This window comes from Neoarius graeffei, chromosome 9 (genome assembly GCF_027579695.1).
Source record: "Neoarius graeffei isolate fNeoGra1 chromosome 9, fNeoGra1.pri, whole genome shotgun sequence".
NCBI lineage: Eukaryota > Metazoa > Chordata > Actinopteri > Siluriformes > Ariidae > Neoarius > Neoarius graeffei.
Window position 1 is genome coordinate 56336965 of NC_083577.1, and position 23639 is coordinate 56360603.

The window sequence follows — 23639 nt, forward strand, 5'->3', positions numbered from 1 at the left end:
AGGGTTCCCTCAGGGAAATTAAGATTCCAGCAGCATCATTACAGATAAACAGAGAAAAGAAATCGAGAAAACTTCTAGATAAATTAAAATAAATTAAGTATTTACATATACAAATATAAAAGAATAAGATATGGGGAAGAGAGAGAGGGGGAAAAAAAGGGGGGGCGCAGCAGGAAAGATATTGCACATTGTCCGGTATTGCTTATTGTTAGGCTAGGCTACTGCTCCTTCCTGTCCTCTGTCCTCCTGTTACCCCTCCTCCCCCCCAGAGAGGAGTTGTACAGTCTGATAGCATGAGGGACAAAGGAGTTTTTGAGTCTGTTTATCCTGCACTTGGGAAGGAGCATTCTTTCACTGAACAGGCTCCTCTGGTTGCTGATGACGGTGTGCAGAGGGTGACTGGCATCGTCCATGATGTTCAATAGTTTGTCCATAGACCTCTTCTCTGCCACCATTACCAGAGAGTCCAGCTTCATGCCGACCACAGAGCTGGCCTGCCTGATCAGTTTGTCCAGCCTGGATGTGTCCTTCTTGGATGTGCTGCCCCCCAGCACACCACGGTGTAAAACAGGACACTGGTGACCACAGGCTGATAGAACATCCACAGGAGTTTCCTGCAGATGTTAAAGGACTGCAGCCTCCTAAGGAAGTATAGCCTGCTCTGTCCCTTCCTGTATAAATGATTGGTGTTGCAAGTCCAGTCCAGCTTGCTGTCCAGCCACAGCCTGAGTTACTTGTAGGAATCCACAGCCTCCACCTTGACTCCCTCGATCAGAACTGGTCGTGACCTTGGTCTGGACCTCCCAAAGTCAATGACCAGCTCCTTGGTCTTCGAGGTGTTGAGCGGCAGATGGTTCCTGTTGCACCACACAGTAAGGTCCCTCACCAGGCTCCTATACTCCTCCTCTCTGTCATCACTGATACACTCAACGATGGCTGTGTCATCGGCAAACTTCTGAATGTGACACAGCTCCGAGTTGTAGCAGAAGTCCACGGTGTACAGGGTGAAGAGAAGAGGGGCCAGCACCATGCCCTGGGGTGCTCCGGTGCTGCTAATCACAGTGTCAGATGTGATGTCCTTCAGCCTGACGTACTGCGGCCTGTCAGTGAGGTAGCTGGAGATCCAGGTGACCAGGCAGGGGTCCACTCGCATCCTGTTCAGTTTGTCCTGAAGCAGTAGGGGCTGGATGGTGTTGAAGGCACTTGAGAAGTCCAAGAAGAGGATCCTCACTGTGCCATTTCCCTTATCCAGATGCGAGTGGGCTCGGTGTAGCAGGTAGAGGATGGTGTCTTCCACACCAACACCTGCCCGGTATGCAAACTGCAGACAGTCCTGGGCATGTTGTACCTGGGGTCTGAGGAGGCTGAGGAAGAGCCGCTCCAACATCTTCATCAGATGTGAAGTGAGTGCCACCGGTCAGAAGTCGTTCAGCTCGCTGGGCCGATTCTTTTTGGGAACTGGAACGATACATGATGTCTTCCAGAGGGTTGGCACTCTCCCCAGCTGCAGGCTGAGGTTGAAGATGCGTTGGAGTGGTTCACCCAGTTCAGCAGCGCAGGTCTTCAGTAGTCGGGGACACACCTTGTCTGGACCTGCTGCTTTCCTGGGGTGAAGCTTCCTCAGTTGACCTCATTTGAATGTATAAAAGACAGGGCTGCACTTATCACAGATGAAAGCTCTAAGAATTTTATGAAGGAAATAAGGCAGCTGTTTAGTTAGGTGCTGGCTAGGTAAATTTACAGTTTATTTATGTTTATTACAGTTTTCAACTATACATCATCTGTAGCTGCTTATCCTGTGCAGGGTCACAGGCAAGCAGCTACAGATGGTGGCTCTAAATTGACAGTAGGTGTGAGTGTGAATGGTTGTTTGTCTCTATGTGTCAGCCCTGCGATGACCTGGCGACTTGTCCAGAGTGTACCCTGCCTCTCGCCCATAGTCAGCTGGGATAGGCTCCAGTTTGCCTGCGACCCTGCACAGGATAAGCAGCTACAGATGATGGATAGTTGAAAACTGTAATAAACATAAATAAACTGTAAATTTACCTAGCCAGCACCTAGCTAAACAGCTGCCTTATTTCCTTCATAAAATTCTCAGAGCTTTCATCTGTGATAAGTGCGTCCCTGTCTTTTATACATTCAGATGCTGTACAGTGAGTCAGCATTTTTATAGAAAATTGTAACTGATGCTAAATTCTGCTTAAGCCAATGAACTATGGGGAAGCCATGGCCTAATGGTCAGAGAAGCAGCTTTGGGACCAAAAGGTCACTGGTTCAATTCCCTGGACCAGCAAGAATAGCTGAAGTGCCCTTGAACAAGGTACCTAACCCCAGGCTGCTCTGGGTATATTATACATTGCTCTGGATAAGAGTGTCTGCTAAATGCCATTAATGTAATGTAACTAATACTGTTTCCTTATCCAAGATGGAGATGTCTCTGGCTTAGCCCTATCTACCTTTTTGTATTTAATGTGGCCATTTTCACCTTCAGCCTTTACTAAAGCAGGACAGGAGAGTATAGACCTCTGAGATTTTGCACTCTTTAGTGGTAATCCCCAATGCTAAAAGAGCTGGGGTTGTGTGAGTATGCGCAGTGGGGAGACCTGCATGCAAGTGAATTTATTTTTTGAGGACCAGGTGTTTGGATAAAGCTGGGCAGGAGTTGTGTTACTTGGCTGTGTAGCTGGTTGGCTTTGGCTCCACCACCATTCTCTTTCTTTCCACCCCTGTGCAGCAATGAGGGCTGATCTCAGAGTAACTCCAGCCTGGGAGCTCAGGCAGAGCTGGGTAAATACAGTGCAGCTCCTCAGGGAGGCGACTTTGCAGATGAAAGTAGCTTAGGCAGCACTAAAGCCCAGACCAAGATCACTACAGATCAGAGTCCTGCATTTCAACCTCACTTACGGTGATGTTCTGCAGCCAGGTCCTGTTCAACAGCAAACAAATGCTAATGTTAGCACAGCAGATATTACATCATCACTGTAATTTTATTCATTACATGCATAACAATTTGATATTTCCTCCTCCCTCATGTAAGTCTTCTTACATGTGGCCTGCTTAAAATGCGTGACTGTATTTTAGATAACACAGAATATACAGTACTGTTCAGATATTACGTTAACCTTAAACTCAATGCATTAACGCAAACATGCTCCTTATGGAGGTTCCTGATTTCTAACAGTCTAGCATGTAAAACAATTAACTGGCTAATGAGACCATGTCATTCTTCAGGGTGGGAAGATCCCAATCAGGTGGACAGCACCAGAAGCTATTGCTTATCGCAAGTTCACTTCAGCCAGCGATGTGTGGAGCTATGGCATTGTACTGTGGGAAGTCCTGTCCTATGGAGAGAGGCCTTACTGGGAGATGTCCAATCAGGATGTGAGTAAAGCAACGCTACTATGGCACCATACCTGCTGTAAGAGAAAGTAAAGCATGGAGAGCACAGATGGCAAAACATAACCTGATACTGATCACCTGAATGCTTTCATGCATGCAGAGACAGCACACTCAGCCTCGTACAGAGACATTACTGACAAAGAGCTTTCTCATGAGATCAATGATCTGCCAAACCAGTCATAATTAACAATTATTCGGCGAAGGCGAAGTGAATATCGGTGAATAATAACCTTGACTTTGTCTCAGTTATTATTCACCGATATTCACTGAGCCTGAGGCAGATAATTGTTTTAATATAACTACACCAGTGATTATTAAAAATATATATATTAAAAAAATGTATTTCAATCTTCAAAAGCAGCATGCAAATGTAATGTACGCAAGCTGGTGTCGCTTATCTACACCGAGTCACATAAAATACTTTGTTTTGAAATAAATAAAATAAATCACAGTTCCACCTTACCTTTGAATAGTTTTAGACCAAACTTCGTAGCATCTTTAGTGCTTTTAGGAACAGCATTTTCTTTCATAATTTGTAATTCTTCCTCACTTGTGGTGACGAAGCAATTGGCCGCCATTTTGCCGAGTCGCTCGAGATAATTATTGAGAAGTAGTCCGACTCTCTCAACCAGTCAGCACACACGATTTCCTATAATCACTTCCGTATTTATACTAAAATCAGTTATTATGTTCACAGACCATAGTTCCATTGTTGTTATGTTACTTCATCTTGCAATAAAACATACGATTTTATTTTATCTAATGAGGCAATGCATGAACCTTCTTAGACAGTTCTGGACCCAAGAATCAAATTATGTCATGCGGTTGCTTTGAAGACAGGTTCATCTCTAGCAAGGCTTTAGGTTAATATTATTTTTGGACCCTGACCTATCTGTACTAGCATGAGGGTATGTTTTGATGGAGACTATGAGTTGTTTTGGATAAGGGTGTCTTCCAAATACTATAAATATAAATATAAGATAGCAACATGGATTTGTTGACATTGATGACTCCACTGTAATTATCTATTGATCAAGTGGAACTTAAAAAAAGTCTGGACATTGGTTTATATTTAGTTTAACATCAGAACATGTGGCCTTTCAGCATAACAATGTTTTTTTTTTTCTTTTCCATGCTTCAGGTGATCAAAGCAGTGGATGAAGGCTACCGTCTTCCCCCACCAATGGACTGCCCTGCACCCTTATACCAGCTAATGCTGGACTGCTGGCAGAAAGACAGAAACAACCGGCCCAAGTTTGAGCAGATTGTCAGCATTCTGGACAAACTTATACGTAACCCAGGCAGTCTGAAGGTCACAGCCAGCACCGCCTCCAGGTAATTGATTATTCATCCACCCACAATATCCAGAAGCTCAGCACTGAACATGTGTTTAGTGCAAACTGCCACCCACTCATGTTCAGCTCCATGTCACATTCTGTTCATCAACACATAGCTTTCTCATGAACCTTAATGAAAGGAAACAGCTTCTTCCTCCTTTATACACTCAAGTCACTAAGATTTATAGTTCCACCCCCACCACCTGGCTGCTGGTCATTGTGCTTTACCGTCTAAATGAGGAATCAAGATTTACTGGAAGTTATTTTTGCTGTTATTTTTAATGGAACCAGTTTGCAGTTATTGTCTTGAGACAGACAGTGTGTGCAATAAATAGCTTTTGGCTTCCTGCTTGTCCTGGTCAGTAGGGTATGCAGGATACTGTCTGCCTTGGTTCTTAGTTCATAAGTTTGTATCAAATGTATTTTTATACAAAGATGGTCACAAAGAAAACTGTTCACCTTTACACTTCCTGTCATTCTAGAAATGGTCTTGTGAGGCCTTTCGTTTTCTGGGTTAAAATAGGACAAGACTTAGCTTACCTGAGTAATATCCTGGTACATTTGCTCATTCAGTGCCAATCTGTTAAATGTAACAGGGAACTATTTAATTATTAAGATGCCCAAGCACATAACTGTGACTAATGATGTCTTAAGGAAGTGCAAATATGTGCCAGGGAGTTCACTTGTAATTTTCCTAATTGGTTTTTAACATGGAGAGCCAGGGAGCACTAGGCCCAGGTGATTTATTACTCTGAGGTGCTGAAAAAGTCATTCTACAGTTTCAGCTGTGCCCGCTCTTATGCACCTCGTTTATCTACAAGCCCTATGTGCTAATAGATCAGCAATTCAGCCAATTTTAAAACCCGACCTCAGGCTCCAAGGCCTGACCCTCAGTCAGAAGGATGAGTAAAATCTACAGAGCGTGTTACACAGGAAGTGAAACAGAGGCACTGTTCCAGCTCAGAGATGGCTCAGGCACCCTGCTCCCCTTCGCAGCAAGAGGTGCATTCTTGTCCATGATGAAGCTGCCCAGATGTCTCTCCTGCAACAGAGAAGGGCAAGTTCTTCCTCCTCCCTTTTCTCCCTCAAGAGCATTAAAAACAAGATACTATGCAGCCACAGTTATTTAGAGGTCACTACACCAGTTGGGAAAGAGAGAGAGAGAAAAAAAGAAAAAAGATAGAACAGACAGAGAGGCAATTGTTTACCCCTAGTTTTGTCCCACGTGTCTGATGCACGCATGCCGAGAGAAGGCTCAGAGTTGAAGAGCCAGCAGATTTTGGACACAAGGGTTTTAGACTATCACTTCCATTTCCAACAACAAAGCTGTTTCTTTTCATGTTTGGCCTTCCCTCTGTGCTGTATGTGTTTTGTTGAGAATTCAGTGTGGTGTCTGAAAATAAACCATGAGATCAAAACACCAAAAGAAAAAAAAGTTGAGGTCATTTATAGTTTACTGATGTAGTCAGTGAGTTAAGTGCAGAGCTTTGAGTGATGCATTCACATCAGTACTCTCTCCGTATCCTTAGGAAACGTGTTCTTTGCCAGTTTTTACCTGAGCTCAGAGAACATCTGTTTACCACTACAGTCCTTTGATGGCCAGTGTACAGATCTACCATGTTGTGTTCAAATAACCTGACATCTAAGATTATGCTTGTAACATTTATTCATTCATTCATTCATTTTCTATACCGTTTGTCCATTGTGGGTCACGGTTGAACTGGAGCCAATCCCAGCTAACAATGGGCGAGAGGCGGGGTACACCCTGTACAGGTCACCAGCGTATCACAGTGCTTGCTTCTAACATTTTATTCTAAAACATATTTAACAATGGAGATATCGAAGAGCATCATTAAAGTTACGCATTTTTTTCCAGTCATTCACTCAATATTTGGTGCATGAGTTCAAAGGAATGTGAAGATGAAGCCTGCATATTTTGGTGGGCAGTCTTTTAAAGTATGAACTCTCTTTCTCTTGTTTTGTGTGTCCGAACATCTGTAGAAGATTTCTGATTTCACCTATGATCTTGATAATCTGGGTATATTGCATTTCCTTGTCTAGATGCCACAGCTATTACTTCAGGCTTTTCCATTGTCTGCCACTGAACAAACGTGACTGGAGGGTGGACTTCCTGATATTATAATTTGTTTATTCAAATTACTATTAATAGCCATCTCTAGGGGAATCATAATCTCATTCCCTACATTTGATTCTCCTGGTTATGATCAGGTTTCCTTCTTTGTTGTTCTTTAAGCCTTTTTTAGGTATAACAATCACTGACTTGGTAGGAAGCCCATCATTAAATTTGAACTGCTATGAAAGGCTTTTTTGCGTGAAAAGAACAAATTATATTTTTCAGTGACACATTTTACTCAGCATGATGTCATATATACTACAAACAGGTGTCAAAGAAAGAGTAGACATGACTTTGAATGATTGAATATAAAAACAGTGGTCTGAAAATTACTGTAAAATATCGTTATCATCTAATGTATGAGAGTACAGAAGGAACATGCAACTGGATAGTTTTCGTAGTACTGTAACTGATTGTGTCTTAATGGTTCCATAGAATTATTCACCTATTGGACAGTTTTTACCTCATAAATGTGCTTCTGATACACATACATCCAGTGGAAATAAGCACAGTGGGAAATAGTCAGAGATGGTGATGCATTAAAATAAACTTTCCTGCATGCATTGAATTTCATCAGGGAATGTTTGGCATTTAGACTTTAATTTTTCAAATAAATTACTATATTAAGTACTGGAAAACTAGAGTAAATGTATTGTCTGGTGATGGGGAAATAATCTCTGCTACAGTAGACAAGGGTGGCACGTTGGTGTAGTGGTTAGCACTGTTGCAAGAAGGTTTTGGATTCAAGCCCCGTGGTCCACAGGGGCCTTTCTGTGTGGTGTTTGCATGTTCTCCCTGTGTCTGTGTGGGTTTCCTCCAGGTGCCCCGGTTTCCCCCACAATCCAAAGACATGCATGTTAGGCTAATTGATGGCTCTAAATCGTCCATAAGTGTGAATGGTTGAGAGGGGAAAACCTCTATAATAATCCAGTAGAAGGCAACTGGAAACCACTACTGTAATGTTCCCTAGAGACTTTGATGGCTGAAGCCATCAGAGCGGCCACGTCACTGTAGTGATGTGCCAAAATGGATGGATGGAATGGTACGATAGTCCTAAAGTATGGAATCAATTTTGTGCCAAAATGTTCATACAATACTTTTGAAATATCAAACAAAAACGATAAATCAAAATTAAAAAATAATAAAAAAGGTCAATTTTTTTAGACTGGCAAACAAATTATTCGTGTAATCGTGCAAAATATCAGTCTATTACTCTTCAGAAACCTTTTATTTTTGTTCCGCGTCTTTCTCAGTTTTGTTTGACGTAATTTATTTTGGTTGCGATTCCAGCTTTCTCGTTTGCGCTCCCTGACTTTTTGCTTGCAGTTTTGGCACAAACTTCACGTGTGGGTGGGCTGTCCAGGAATGCATTCCCATTGGGTAACTTGTGTTTGACTGACAGCTATGCTCAGCCATTCCCCCGGAGGCTGTTGCGGCCATTTCCTACTCAGATTTTGGCGGACTGTTTGACGAGTGACCGATCCATTGACGGTAAACAAGGATCGAGTGGACTTCAGTGGCAACTATGATATTGAATTAATTCAACAAAGTGTAAGTACAGGACAAATGTGTTGTATGTGTTGTAGTAGTACACATTATGCAGGTGTGTTTAACGTTAGCAAGACAGCTATTATATTGGGTAGTGGAGCTAAGTCTAACATTTGATTTGCCACGAAACACCTGCATAATGTGTACTACTGCAACACATACAACACATTTGTCCCGTACTTACACTTTGTTGAATTAATTCAATATCATAGTCGCCACTGAAGTCCACTCGATCCTTGTTTACCGTCAATGGATCAGTCACTCGTCAAACAGTCCACCAGAATCCGGGTAGGGAATGGCCGCAACAGCCTCCGGGGGAATGGCTGAGCGTAGCTGTCAGTCAAACACAAGTTACCCAATGGGAATGCATTCCTGGACAGCCCACCCACATGTGAAGTTTGTGCCAAAACTGCAAGCAAAAAGTCAGGGAGCGCAAATGAGAAAGCTGGAATCGCAACCAAAATAAATTACGTCAAACAAAACTGAGAAAGATGCGGAACAAAAATAAAAGGTTTCTGAAGAGTAATAGACTGATATTTTGCACGATTACACGAATAATTTGTTTGCCAGTCTAAAAAAAATTAACTTTTTTTTTTAAATTTTGATTTATCGTTTTTGTTTGATATTTCAAAAGTATTGTATGAACATTTTGGCACAAAATTGATTCCATACTAAAGTTGGCTATTTTCCAGTAACGGCATGTTTTGAAGTGTTTTATTCTTTTCATACCACATTAATGTCACAACGATTATGATAATATTGAAATGATAATATATTACAGCAGTCACATTAATATAAACCTTGCTGTTGCCACTACTGTCAGAACCATACTGTTACTGAAAACCAATCAGCAGATTTGAGGGCTATGGCATAAGAATAATAACAACACATTTTCCAAAACATTACGAGTTTTCATATTCATTATCTTTGCCTCCTAGGCCAGTCAATCAGCTCCAAACCAGCACGGACATCACCTCATTCAGCACTGTGGGCCACTGGCTGGAGAGTGCAAGGACTCTACCCTGTAAAGAGGCCTTCAGCGGAGTCAGCTACAGCTCTTGTGATACACTACCCAAGACCTCTGCTGAGTAAGACTCCCTTCCTCTCACAGCACTCCCTCAAATACACACATTTGAGAAAAGCTGTACTTTAACTCATAACTACTGTAGTTCTTGGATTTGGGTGGGAACACATATAATCATGTGTATATCTGGTATACATGTATAACACATAAAGTGATTTGTGATGACTTGAGTGCAGTAAACACATCAGACTTTAGAAATGTTTGATTATTTAGGCGTCTCCTCTCAACTGCAACAGCTTTGTTTTTTTGCAGTGACAAACCAGCAGACACATAGAACCCCTTTTTGTAAGACTGTCACATAGAGGCAAAGTAGAAACAAGTCAGACAGGCAACACGAGTGTGGTCCCTTTTTATGTGTGGACTGGATGGTGTGACCACCCAAAATACTCAACACAATAAAGGCCTTATTTACAGAGTGCCTGCAATTAAAATATCAGTCCCAGCTTTGGTTCACATCTTTGCATGTTTGCTTCTGCTTCTGGGGAAAAAAAAAAGTTGTATAGTAGCTGGCAAAAAATCTTCTTGTAGCCCAAATAACATCTGTCCAGACACTTTCCCCCCTCAACTGATAAGGTATTCGACAGTGTAAATAATGTGACATTTATAATCAACATGATCAAAGCTTTCGTCCTGGAGCAGTGGTTTGCTTGTTCTGCGCTGCACCCCTCTGAAGGAAACAGCTACCCAGCGAGAGAGTGGCCCCAAAGAATGCTTTATGTGTATATTTGGTTTAGAGGGCTGCGTAAATAATTATATGCAAATAGATTTTCTCTCCCATAACCATGACCCAGAATGGGGTCACTTAAGATGCAGATGTTTTCTCATGACTTAGCGTTATACAGGGAATCGAATGAGCCATATTGTCTGACAAAAATGGAGACAATAGAAGTTGATCTTTAAATGACTATTATGGTGAAATACCCTTTAAATGGATTTTGTATGATATTTTGTTCAGCACTATGTAACAAAACCTCTGAACAAATATCCTGTTTGTTAGGTACCCTGGTAAGGCTCTGCTTAATTTTGGATTGTCAGCTATACACTGTTTATACTGAAATTAGGATGTGATTGTGATATTTGGGTTTTCTTGAGTACTGGCACGCTTTCTCCTTAACAAAAAGCCAAAAGCATATTTCTTCCATGTCAGCTAGACCTCTGTGTAAAAATGGATATAATTGTTATTATGTCACTTGAATCTTGTTTGATTGGTTTATTTCTGGGGTTTGATAGGCCTATACAAGATTATCTGACTCCTGTTTGTTCAAATTGGCTGTTCTGAGGAAATTAACTCTTCTTGTGAAGTAAGAGCTGATAGCAACGGCCACATATTAGAATCTGTCTGAGGGAGTACATTATTTTTTAGATTTTAATGAATTCATAACCAAAAATACATTACAATGCAAATAATAGAAAGAGGAATAATTATTGACTCAAAACAGATAATTCAATCTAAAACGGGGTGTGACGGGGGAAAGAAACAGAACTTGAGTCCCAACTGCAATCTAACTCCCTCCAATATTACATACATTAAGAATATACTCTAAAAGTACATACAAATAAATAAGAATATGACAAAGGAGTAAAATGTATATCAAGCTAAATTAATATCTAACCTGGAGGACTACAAGTTCCTTGCTTAGACAAATAAATATTAATTAGATTGGTCTTAAAAGTAGTAAATAGGTTAATTTCCTTAGTACTAGATGGCAACAAGTTCCACAATTCAGCGGTCCTGACAAAGTATGATTTCCTACAGTAATCCTGATTATGTTTGCAAATAAAATTATAATTATTAAGTTCATAATTACGTGTACGATAATATGGTTCAAAAGTACGCAGGTGGTTTCTAATATCAGTAGATATAAGGCCATTTCTGGACCTGAAAAATAGAAGTAAATCTGATATTTCTCCACGATATTCTAAAGGCAATAAATTAAGTTTAATTAGTCTCTCTCGATATGTCATGTTTTGGGGATAGTTCAATACGAATTTAGTTGCTCTTCCCTGGACGTTCTCTAAGAGGGCTCGATGCTTAGTAGTGTAAGGTGACCACAAACTACTACCATATTCCAGCTTCAGTCAAACCAGTGCACAGTATAGAGGGCTACCGCATGACGTCACCGCACCGCGAGATTTTGTTAGGCGCCATATTGGAAGACCAAGTACATGCACTCACAATATAAAACAAAGTACGAGCAAGAGTAAAGTGACACGATGGATGATAATTCGGGTTATGTGAGTACATTACCAGCTGCAGAAAGGGCACGGTATGTGGAGAAACTCGCTGTGATTGATGGGTTTGACCCATATGATAAGACTCGCGGCAAGGGAGAATGGAAACATAAGGAGGACCTGACACCAATTCTGCCATCTGTTTGCTACCCAGACATTGTAAACTATTTGTTGTTTACACCCAGTGCCCACACTGCTGATGATTTGAAAGCCTACAAAGGGCTACAGGCTTACAATTATGTTGTTAGTGGCTTGGTTCGTGATATTACAGCTGTTGTTAAGAATAACCTACACATAGTTATGACCAAGGTAATCTTGCTGATATTTATCTTTTAATAATATATCTTTTCAGTTGAAAAATTAATACTTTTTGTTACTATTAAGGTATCCATAATTTAGGTTAATTTATCCAAATTATACATATGTATTTATGATATATGCCTACACAACTATGCTTTATTTATATAATAGGAGGGAGAGCAAGCCCCAAACCATCCTAAATTATTATTATTATTATTATTATTATTAAATTGTAGAAGGGCGGCACGGTGGTGTAGTGGTTAGCGCTGTCGCCTCACAGCAAGAAGGTCCGGGTTCGAGCCCCGTGACCGGCGAGGGCCTTTCTGTGTGGAGTTTGCATGTTCTCCCCGTGTCCGCGTGGGTTTCCTCCGGGTGCTCTGGTTTCCCCCACAGTCCAAAGACATGCAGGTTAGGTTAACTGGTGACTCTAAATTGACCGTAGGTGTGAATGTGAGTGTGAATGGTTGTCTGTGTCTATGTGTCAGCCCTGTGATGACCTGGCGACTTGTCCAGGGTGTACCCCGCCTTTCGCCCGTAGTCAGCTGGGGTAGGCTCCAGTTTGCCTGCGACCCTGTAGAACAGGATAAAGCGGCTACAGATAATGAGATGAGATGAGATGAGATTAAATTGTAGAAGTCTGGGAGGCTTGCTCCTCATACAGTTATCAACTTGGGGCCAATTTAGCATGTTTTAAATCTGAATTTCTTGCGTTTGCTTACCTCAAAGTGTCCGCAGATCATGCATAGACTTATCCATTATATCCACAGTTTTTTGCCAAGTCTCACACAGGTTTCTTTCAAGTCTACTGTTGGGCCAATAAATCATAAATAAAACAGCTCAGATTTGTTTGTTTAAGTCGTTTGCCACTCCACTTTATTCTCGTGGGTTCACATACCACTGCTGTTATTTCCCCCTAATCACGAGTTTGTTGGTCTTCCAAAATGGCGCAGGGTCTGTTTACTTCCGGTTTCGGGTGACGTCAGTGAAAGGGGTCTATAGCAGCTTTCTGGTGCTGGAGTCTCGTACGTCCCAGCAGACTCTCTTAAGGAGATCAAGAATTATGTTTGCTTTAGAAACAGTGACTTCTATGTGCTTTGACCAGAACAAATCATTGGAGACCATTATGCCAAGGTCAGTGATGAAGGAAACACTTTCAAGCTGTCGGCCGTCTAGAGTGTAGTTCCTAATGGTTGTTGAGGAAGTTTTCTTCTTGGAGATCAGCACTTTACATTTGGTTCCGTTAAAATCCATTTTCCAGTCTTGACTCCACTTGTACAGACAGTCCAGGTTTTGTTGGAGAAGCTTGCAGGCATCAGAATGGACAATAGCTCAATATAGTTTGGAGTCATCCGCAAAGAGGGCGATTACCGTATATTGTTACATAGGATATATCCGCAATATACAGTATGTCTGTTATATGCACATAGTAAACATATCTTGTGCCTATGCAGGTCATCTCTAAAAGTGTGTTTTATAGAGATGAATTGAAAGTAGCACCAAAATGTAGAACTAAAACTGAGGTTTGCTGTATGCATCTTTGTACATCATGTAGGTTCACCGGTTGTTATTATTATTATATTATTATATGACACAAGCTGGGCAGCACGGTGGTGTAGTGGTTAGCGCTGTCGCCTCACAGCAAGAAGGTCCGGGTTCAAGCCCCGTGGCCGGCAAGGGCCTTTCTGTGCGGAGTTTGCATGTTCTCCCCGTGTCCGCGTGGGTTTCCTCTGGGTGCTCCGGTTTCCCCCACAGTCCAAAGACATGCAGGTTAGGTTAACTGGTGACTCTAAATTGACCGTAGGTGTGAATGTGAGTGTGAATGGTTGTCTGTGTCTATGTGTCAGCCCTGTGATGACCTGGCGACTTGTCCAGGGTGTACCCCGCCTTTCGCCCATAGTCAGCTGGGATAGGCTCCAGCTTGCCTGTGACCCTGTAGAACAGGATAAAGCGGCTAGAGATAATGAGATGAGATGAGATGAGATGAGATGAGATGAGATGAGATGAGATGAGATGACACAAGCTACTTCTGGTAAAATCATGCACTTTGGTTCCTTGGCGGGCAGAATTTTCCCATAATGTCCGTGGTCGATTACAGACTTTCTTTCCAAGGCGCCAAATTTCAATGAAAAAGCTGTTCATTATCTAGCGTCATTTTGTTGAAAAATAAACCAATATAGATTATATTTTTATCTTTCTCAAAACATTTGTCATGTATTACTCGAATGGAGAAATAAATTTGGTTTTGAAACCGTTAGACACTTATTCCGCATGCGTGATTCAACTACGTTACAAATATGACATGAGTGAAAGCAGTGTCACGCCTCATTATAATGACCGTTTATCTCATCTCATCTCATTATCTCTAGCCGCTTCATCCTGATCTACAGGGTCGCAGGCAAGCTGGAGCCTATCCCAGCTGACTACGGGCGAAAGGCGGGGTACACCCTGGACAAGTCGCCAGGTCATCACAGGGCCGATACATACAGACAACCATTCACATTCACACCTACGATGACTGTTTATTTTAATCTTAAAAATAAAAAAGCCATAATAAACTCCTTATTAAGCTCACTTGCTCGGTCTTTACAGGAAAATATCAGACCTCTGTCTTTTTGTACGGACCCATACTGTCAATACCTCGCTCTAATATTTTCCTGTAAAGACCTTGCGCTCAGTCAATAAGTAGTTATTATCAGCTGTAACTTTTTCTTACAGGTGACTTTGTAGCATTAAAATGCATTAATTAGCATTAAATATCTCTTTATGTTAGCAAACCTTTTTTTTTTTCAAATATACTGTACACTCACTGGCCAGTTTATTAGGTACACCTTGCTAGTACCGAGTTGGACCACCTTTTGCCTTCAGAACTGCCTTAATTCTTCATGGCATAGATTCAACAAGGTGCTAGAAACATTCCTCAGATTTTGGTCCATATTGACATAATAGCACCACGCAGTTGCTGTAGATTTGTCAGCTGCACATCCATGATGTAACTTTCCCATTCCACCACATCCCAAAGGCACTCTATTGCATTGAGATCTGGTGACTGTGGAGGCCATTTGAGTCCAGTGAACACACTGTCATGTTCAAGAAACCAGTTTGAGATGATTTGAGCTTTGTGACATGGCACGTTATCCTGCCATGGGGGGAGTTGCTACCTAAAGTGGAGGAGTTTAAGTATCTCTGGGTTTTGTTCACAAGTGAGGGTAAGGGGGAGCGGGACTTGGACAGATGGATTGGGGCAGCGTCAGCAGTGATGCGGACACTAAACCGGTCTGTTGTGGTAAAGAGCGAGCTGAGCCAAAATGCAAAGCTCTCAATTTACTGGTCCATCTACGTTCCCACTCTCACCTACGGTCACGAGCTATGGGTAGTGACCGAAAGAATGAGATTGCAGATACAAGCAGTAGAAATTAGTTTTCTCTGCAGGGTGGCTGGGCTCTCCCTTAGAGACAGGGTGAGAAGCTTGGTCATTCGGGAGAGACTCAGAGTAGAACCGCTGCTCCTCCACATTGAAAGGAGTCAGTTGAGGTGGTTCGGGCACCTTGTTAGGATATCCCCTGGACACCTCCCAAGGGAGGTTTTCTGGGCATGCCCCACCGGGAGGAGACCCTGGGGCAGACCCAGGACACACTAGAGAGATTACATCTCTCAGCTGGCCTGGGAACGCCTTGGTATTCCCCCGGAAGAGCTGGTGGAGGTGGCTGGGGAGAGGGAAGTCTGGGCTGCTCTGCTTAGGCTGTTACCCTCGCGACCCAGATCCGGATAAGTGGTAGAAGATGGATGGATGGATGGATGGATGGATGGATGGATGGATGGATGGACATTATCCTGCTGGAAGTAGCCATCAGAAGATGGGTACACAGTGGTCAGAAAGGGATGGGCATGGTCAGTAGCAATACTCATGTTGGCTGTGGCGTTTAAATGATGCTCAATTGGTACTAAAGGGCCCAAAGTGTGCCAAGAAAATATTCCCCAGACTATTACACCACCACTACCACCAGCAGCCTGAATCATTGATATAAGGCAGGATGGATCCATGCTTTCATGTTGTTTACACCAATTTCTGAACCTACCATCCAAATGTCACAGTAGAAATTGAGACTCATCAGACCAGGCAGCATTTTTCCAATCTCCTATTGTCCAATTTTGGTGAGCCCGTGCGAATTGTAGCCTCAGTTTCCTGTTCTTAGCTGACAGGAGTGGCACCCAGTGTGGTCTTCTGCTGCTAGAACCCATCTGCTTCAAGGTTCAATGTGTTGTGCTGTCAGAGATGGTCTTCTGAATACACTGGTTGTAATGAGTGGTTATTTGAGTTACTGTTGCCTTTCTATCATCTCGAACCAGTCAGGCCATTCTCCTCTGAGCTCTGGCATCAACAAGGCATTTTCGCCCAGAGAACTGCCGCTCACTGGATATTTTCTCATTTTTGGACAATTCTCTGTGAACCCTAGAGATGGCTGTGCATGAAAATCCCAGTAGATCAGCAGTTTCTGAAATACTAAGACCAATCCATCTGGCACCAACAACCATGCCTTGTTCAAAGTCACTTAAATCACCTTTCTTCCACATTCTGATGCTCAGTTTGAACTTCAGCAGGTTGCCTTGACCATGTCTACATGGCTAAATGCATTGAGTTTCTGCCATGTGATTGGCTGATTAGTGTTAATGAGCAGTTGAACGAGTATATCTAATAAAGTGGCCGGTTAGTGTATATACTATATACACTGGTTGCTATAATAATCAGCTAATTATTAGTTTGGCTGTTATAACTTTTCTGTTTCATGTTATAGCACTATCTAATAGATTTTGGTTATCCTGCACTATTAGCAAAAGTTGTAGCTAATTCTAAAATGAATAATGATTGAAAATACAAATTCAAACAGAAATATAAAACTTTATGTATATGTTTTATTAAAAACAGCACCAGTTTTTACATTCTAACTCAATTATTTATTTGTGGCTAGAATTTGAAGGCTAGTGTGTCAACCTATAGCATTTGCACATTTAAGATTAAGTCTTGCTTTTTATGTTGACCCAGGAAAAGCAGCTCTGTGTCCCACCTCGGCCACTCCAGTCAAAAATATTTAGGTACAATGTTTTAAAAAGGTTTTCACAGTATTTAAAGGATGCTTCATACTTAAAGAAGTGTGTTTTTACCTTCCGCTTTCTTCATTTGAGCACTGTTGCTGATCAGAAGGCTTCTGTGATAAAAGGGTCTGTTATTGACAGTCATTTTTGCTTCTTTCCAGATACATTAATATCTAAATAATAATACTAAATACATAAAACCTATAAAATTAAATTGCTACCTTTCAGCTTAGATGCATTTGCATTCCATTTACTTCTATATGCACCATCCTCAGGAGACAGGCTGCTGAATTACTAAATGAAGTCTCAATCGTCAAAGGAAATGGTTCAGAGTCCTGACAGTATACTGTTTCTATACAAAAAGAAACACATTTATATAAAAATATCAAACCATTCCTATTACAGTACAATCTATTTACCAGAAAGGCAAAATGTTACAAATACTAAGTAGCCTAATTGCTATTTCTGTATTTATTCATAACTCTAACTCACTCTCAGGTATCTGTGTTAGCGCAATTACACTAAAGATTAGATAATGATTGTCCACCCATTAACTTCAGTAGTCTCTGATACATTTATAATATTGAAAAGTGCACTTTTATACTTGATATTCAACTCAAATTAAGGAAATTAACATAGTTGTTCTGGCCCCTGTGCTGCAGTTTATTGGATTTTAAATAAAACAACGAAAATGAAGTAAAGGTTCTGAATGTTTAATCTGCAGAATAATCTGGGGTAGGTTTCCCAAAAGCATCGTAGCACAAAGATCATCGTTAAATGGTAGAGCATTTAACTCTTTCCTAGTTAAGATGCACTAGTGTTTAGAAGCTTTTGGGAAACCCACCCCTGTATTGAACTTATATAATATATATATATGCATCAGCTATTAACAATTATGATACTCAATGGGAGATTTGTAATCCACAGCCCTAAAATCAATGTGCTGCATAGAAATGCATATATAAGATATATATATTTTTATATAAGTCTTAGGCACCCTATTTTTTTTTTTTACATAAAGTTTGGTATAGGTTTCTATTTTATGACTTCTACATTATTGAGTCAGTACAAAAACATTTTAGAGTTCCAAACTTTTGTACTTTTTGTTTTCCAGCACAAAGTTAAATGTTACAGAAAAAAAATGTTTGTATCTGAGCAGCATATTAGGTACATAAGAGTCCACTTTTCAGATTAAAAAAGAAAACATAATGAAGGCTCCTGGGTTTTGGTGCAAAATGAAGAAGCAAGTGTGACAGTCAAAGTGTCCAGAAGAACTGTGGCTGCTTCTGCAAAATGCTCAGTAAAACCTACAGCTCATTTCTTTATCAAACTGCTCTCATTGTACCTGAGACTACTTTATTTTTTTTAAAGCAAAGGGTCATCTCACACCAAATATTGACTTTGTTTCATTTATTATGGCTTACTGCTGTTTATAGTATTTTTTAATGTTGAAACATTTCATTTCATTATTTTTAAGCCATTTTTGGTCTACAGCGTTTCTTTACATGTGCCTAAGACTTTTGCACAGTACTGTAGATAAGGCTTTTGGCTTGCAGTGAGCAACAACAGTCAATGTTTTTCATCTTTTTGTACTCACAATGTAGCTTATAATCCAAATTAATATTGCAGGTAGTGTGTGCATTTCTGTGTAGCACACTGTTTTTAGTGTTGTGGATTACAAATTTCCCACTGAGTATTATAATTGCTAATAGCTGATGCATGTTGATGCTTGACCAGGAATCAAATGTATCACAGCCAGTAAGTATAGCAGTCACTTTAAAGGTTTGCTTTGTCCATAGAATCTGCCTGGCTGAGGTCAGGCCTGCAGCCACTTGTCCTGAGTGGGAGCCATCCATGGGAATTACGACTCTTTAGGCCTTACAGTGTGGACGGTGGGTTTGGATCATGGTTTTCTGTGTGCTGTTTATCTCCTAAAACCTCTGCTTTCAAAAGCATACAAGATGCTGACTGCACATGCTAAAAGGCACAGCTAATTAACAGTGTGAATTCTAACCTAGATGAGCTTGTACTAATATGCTTTGATAAAGTCGGAACATAACAAAGCTATGGGATGTGACAATATTTTTTCAGAAAAAGTAAAGCTTTTTTTTTCCTCTCCCAACACTGTACTAATTTGTTAATGTCACAATGTTTTAAACAAGTGTTTCAGGATGTTAATAATAACATTAACAAAGAAGACACAGTCTAACTTCAACTGATGTGCATGGGATGAGTAATGTATAACATGCTTGGTGGATCTGCAGATTCTGTTTTTTTACCCATTGCATGGAACTATAAAGGCGCTAGTCCTCACCCAAAAGTTCAAATCCGAGCAAAGGAAGCTTGTTTCTGTTCAATCTCCAAAGCAGCAAGTTAAACTATTTATCAGCAAATCCTGGAATCAGATTTTTACTGTTTAAAGTATTTCACAGGACTCTTCCTCAGCCAGCTATGGTAGTTCAGTGGCCTGCTGCATTTTTTCTCTGTCTGTGACTGACAGATTTGAACTTGTTATTCAGTGAATATTGCACCACTCATACTCCTTCTCTCCCTCTCCTTCATCTCCCAGGGACTTCAAGAAGGTCGGCGTAACATTTGTTGGACCTCAGAAGAAGATAGTGAGCAGTATCAAAGCACTTGAAACACACTCAAAAAACGGCCCAGTTCCTGTCTAAAAAGAGAATGATCGAAAACAAATACTAAATAAAAAAGATGGACAAAACAGAGATAAATTCAGGAGACTGATGCTGCTTTTGGTTTTAAAAGACAGAAATGATGAATATGAGAAAAGGCATAAACAACAATGTTAGCATATCAGGGCCTAGCAAAGCAACACTCCTGGAGAATGGCTGTTGTTCCAGCATCCAATCATGTTGCTCAGGCAGAAAGTATGCCTTGTGGCCTGTTAATGGATTGCCTTATGCAATAAAGAAGAATAAAATGCAGGTGGGGCTTCTCTGCTAAAACTAGCACTGGGGCAGGACTCTGGGCTCCCATAATCTCTCCACAGATCGGCAGAGCATTGTACGAAGAGCAAACTGGATCTTTCAGGAACTTGGAAGTGTCTCCTCTGTGCAGATACAACTAACAGCTCTTAACACATGACAAGAGGGTAATAAAATGCAAAAACTTGTAATACAGCCACCCTTTTGGAGAGAATGAACTCAAGCCTAAGGCCTGTTCTGTCCACATGCCTCACAGGTTTTCTGTCCTGTTGGATTGGGAGTATCTTAGCTAGTTGAAGAGAAAAAACACCTGCCGATACATGAGATGCCTTTAATTTCAAGATTTCACTAGAGAACCAGAGAGCTGGGGAATGGATTATAGTAAAATACAAAAGAAGGAATGTCCGATAAAGGCAAATTGATGTTTCATTAATTTCCTAATTCCTCTGTGGATGTGACACATTGAGCAGAACTATTACAGAATTAGAAAATAGGGATCACCAATACACCAATAAGACACTATGTATGTACTCTTTTATTGTGCTCTTTATGCCATTTCTTTTGGTGTTGAGAAAACGTGTAACTAAACAATTACCTTAACCAAAAGAGAAGATGTGAATTTGTGAACTACTTGAAAAAAAAAATCAATGCAATTGTAAAGTTGATTCCTCGATGTATATCACTAATCTGGCTTCCTTCTGAGCAACACTTAGAGAAATGTTTTGGAATGTGGTCAAAAGTGTTAGTAACATCTGTATCTGTCCAGGAAGATCACAAAGAGAGAAGGTCAGAGAACATAGTGTAGTAGGGCATTAGAAGTGTTGGATATGACAGGAATGAAGGACCTCAATGAAGAGCAAAGCGTATCATTTCCTGCTGTGAAATTTCATAAATCTTCAAACGGCACTAATATATTTGAGGGAAAGTACTTTAGGGACAATATAAAGTCATAATGTCTCTACTGCAAAAGCTCAGGATGCACAACCTTCAGTCAATTTATGAGGATTCAACAGCGAGAAAAGAAGTAAATACCATGCAACCGACTACTTCAGACGAATGTTCTGTGCCATTTGATCATCAATTAGTTTTTGGCTACAAACCGAAATAGACATGATCTGATAGGGAAAAGAATGCATAATGCTTTAAAAGGTTTCATTTATGTGTCTTGATATGGTTTATTCAGCTCATGAATTATCTAGTTAAACATTGACTTTCTCTAAAATGATGGAAACATTTAGCTCTTCCTTTTCTACCCTTCAATCTGCCTGTAATTGTTGCTGCTCCCTCAGCTCTCAGCATGTACATATGTAAACACACCCTGTAATAACAGCAACGGTGAACGCACCCGGCCATCCTTTTGTACAAATGTTTGTATGTATAAAAGAACGAAAGAAAATCTGTTCAGACTTTAAGAAAGCAAAATTTCATTTGTATTATATTTTATGCTCTTTTGTATCATATTTGTTTTGTTTTTTTTACTTTACAAAAAAAAAATCACCAGTAATAACCTATTTATTTGATAACAAACAGTATACCGTGCTAATTTGAGTGTTTTTTGTTTTGTAGCATACAGTAAGTTATGACATGGTTATGTGATGACATTATCAGTGTTGTGCATTTTACTTTAAACATGAAACATGACTTCTAGAGAGCAATACTGTTTTTTCCACCCTGTCCTCCTCTACTCTTCCTTTAGAATGTTTGTGTGTGTGTGTGCATGTGAGCGTGCGTGCATGCATGCGTGCATGCGTGTGTGTGTGTATGAGGATGTAAGTGGGTGTGCAAAAGTAGATGGCCTTGTCTACTAATGTAAAGTGATTTGTAGTGGAAACATTTATATTTTTATAATAAACGGTGTAAAAATATTTTCTAAAGAATGAATGCAGAGAAGATTGTGTCATAGTGATTTTACTTGACTGGTATCCTATTCCAGTGATACTAGTGGTGATGATTTGGGGCAATCATCCGAATAAAGCCTTGAGCCACCATCTTCTGCTTCTCAGTCAAATGCAAGGAGCAGCTATGTAGCCCTGTAGAACCTTAGGACAAGGTAGAGCTAGCCTTATTCTGTGTTTCATGTTCTTGTATAAGTAGGTTTTGATTTTGAAGGCTACAGGAGTTATATTGTAATATTACAACCCAAGCGGAAAGTTCCTGGAACTTCTAGCATCTGTTATATCTACAGAATCAGTAATACTACAACAGGAAGCCAGTTACTCTATGGGAAAAAGCCATATGTTGAGCTACAAACTCACAAGAATTCATAAGTTTGATCTTTGCCGCATTGCTACATTGCTTAGCTAGTGATATGAGGATGCATTTAGTCAGTTATAAAACTGAACTGCTCATTCAAAAGATGTGATTTATGGAAATTCTCGCCCACAGCCGGAAATTATAAAAAGATACTCCCTTCTACTTGTGAATAATACTCAAATCTATAAACAAGCATCCTATTGTGTTGATGTTTCATATAATTATGCATCATCCATGTGGTTCCCATTTGCCAAATCTCTTGCGTCCTCAGTACATAAAAGATAGTCAATATAGGTCATGTTATAACCCATTTTCAATAAACAAACCCATATTCTTCCATTCATACTTAGACCCTGGGCTTACTGAGTGATTTTTCCTTTGAATGCAACTGATTTTTTAAGCTTTGCAGAGCCATCAAACCCAACTGCCTGAGATATGAGTGATGGGAAAGCTGCTCTACCCAGAAAGCATGAGATAGAACAGATGTGAAGGGCCAGATGTGCTGGAAGTTCACAGTCCCAGGAAAAGGAGAGATCAGGGTGAAGAGATTGTGTGGGATGCTGCTCTGTTAGTTCTGCAGGTGATGTAATGCCCACCATTGCTCCTTCAAGGCTCCTGTGTGCTAAGAGACATGACATGAGATGTAAAGCATTAAGAGAGGTGCAAGTGTGCAAGACTGCAGGAAAATGTTCACTCTGTGAGCCAGCGCTTCTTTGTGGCAGCTTTTATGGAATAACATAAACGAAGGAAAATGTTAAGACTTCTCCTTTGTATAGTGCGGATGATGTTGGGGACATGACTCTACTATGAATCAGTCAAGATTGTTTGATAGCATAGAAATCATACAAAAAATCATACAAAGCAACTGGTAAACTGCTAAAGTCAGATAAACATGATTGCTGTATTTTTTTTAAAGACAACCAGAGACACATTAGTCTTCTTCTTCCAGCCCTTAAAAAGTCTCCAGCTGTTTGCAGCTGCAGCACGAAACAGAACAACACCTTGCAAAGCCATAAACATCCTTGACTCTAGCAGCTTCAACTAAGGGCACGATATCCGCCAAAGTCACTTCCTGAAAAAGGGTCATGGGTCAGCAATAAAGCTGGAGATGGCATGTGTTAATAATTCCAGCTCTGTGTTCGTCCTGAAAGATGGAAGAGTCTTCAATTAAAACCTCATTGCTACAACCTTTGTACCTTTTTTTTAATCAGGTGCCTTCTCAAGGTTAATGAGCTAAATATAAATGGGGCATTTAATCTGTCCACTAATGACTTTGACTGAATGTCACAAGACTGAAACAACTTTGTCACAGTGTG

General features: G+C 40.6%; 1 protein-coding gene across 3 annotated transcripts in view; it reads left to right on the top strand.

The window, feature by feature from the left end:
* Positions 1-22674, top strand: part of epha3 (eph receptor A3) — a 138170-nt gene extending 115496 nt beyond the window's left edge. For 2 of the 3 annotated variants that reach the window (XM_060929871.1, XM_060929873.1), the window contains exons 14-17: positions 3232-3381; positions 4541-4734; positions 9357-9506; positions 19695-22674. In XM_060929871.1, the coding sequence (XP_060785854.1) occupies positions 3232-3381; positions 4541-4734; positions 9357-9506; positions 19695-19800 (600 nt within the window). In that variant the 3' untranslated portion in view covers positions 19801-22674. Of the gene's footprint in view, positions 1-3231; positions 3382-4540; positions 4735-9356; positions 9507-18924; positions 19018-19694 lie in introns of all 3 variants that reach the window. The other variant, XM_060929872.1, reaches the window with a different exon arrangement.
* The last annotated feature ends 965 nt before the right edge of the window (positions 22675-23639 follow it).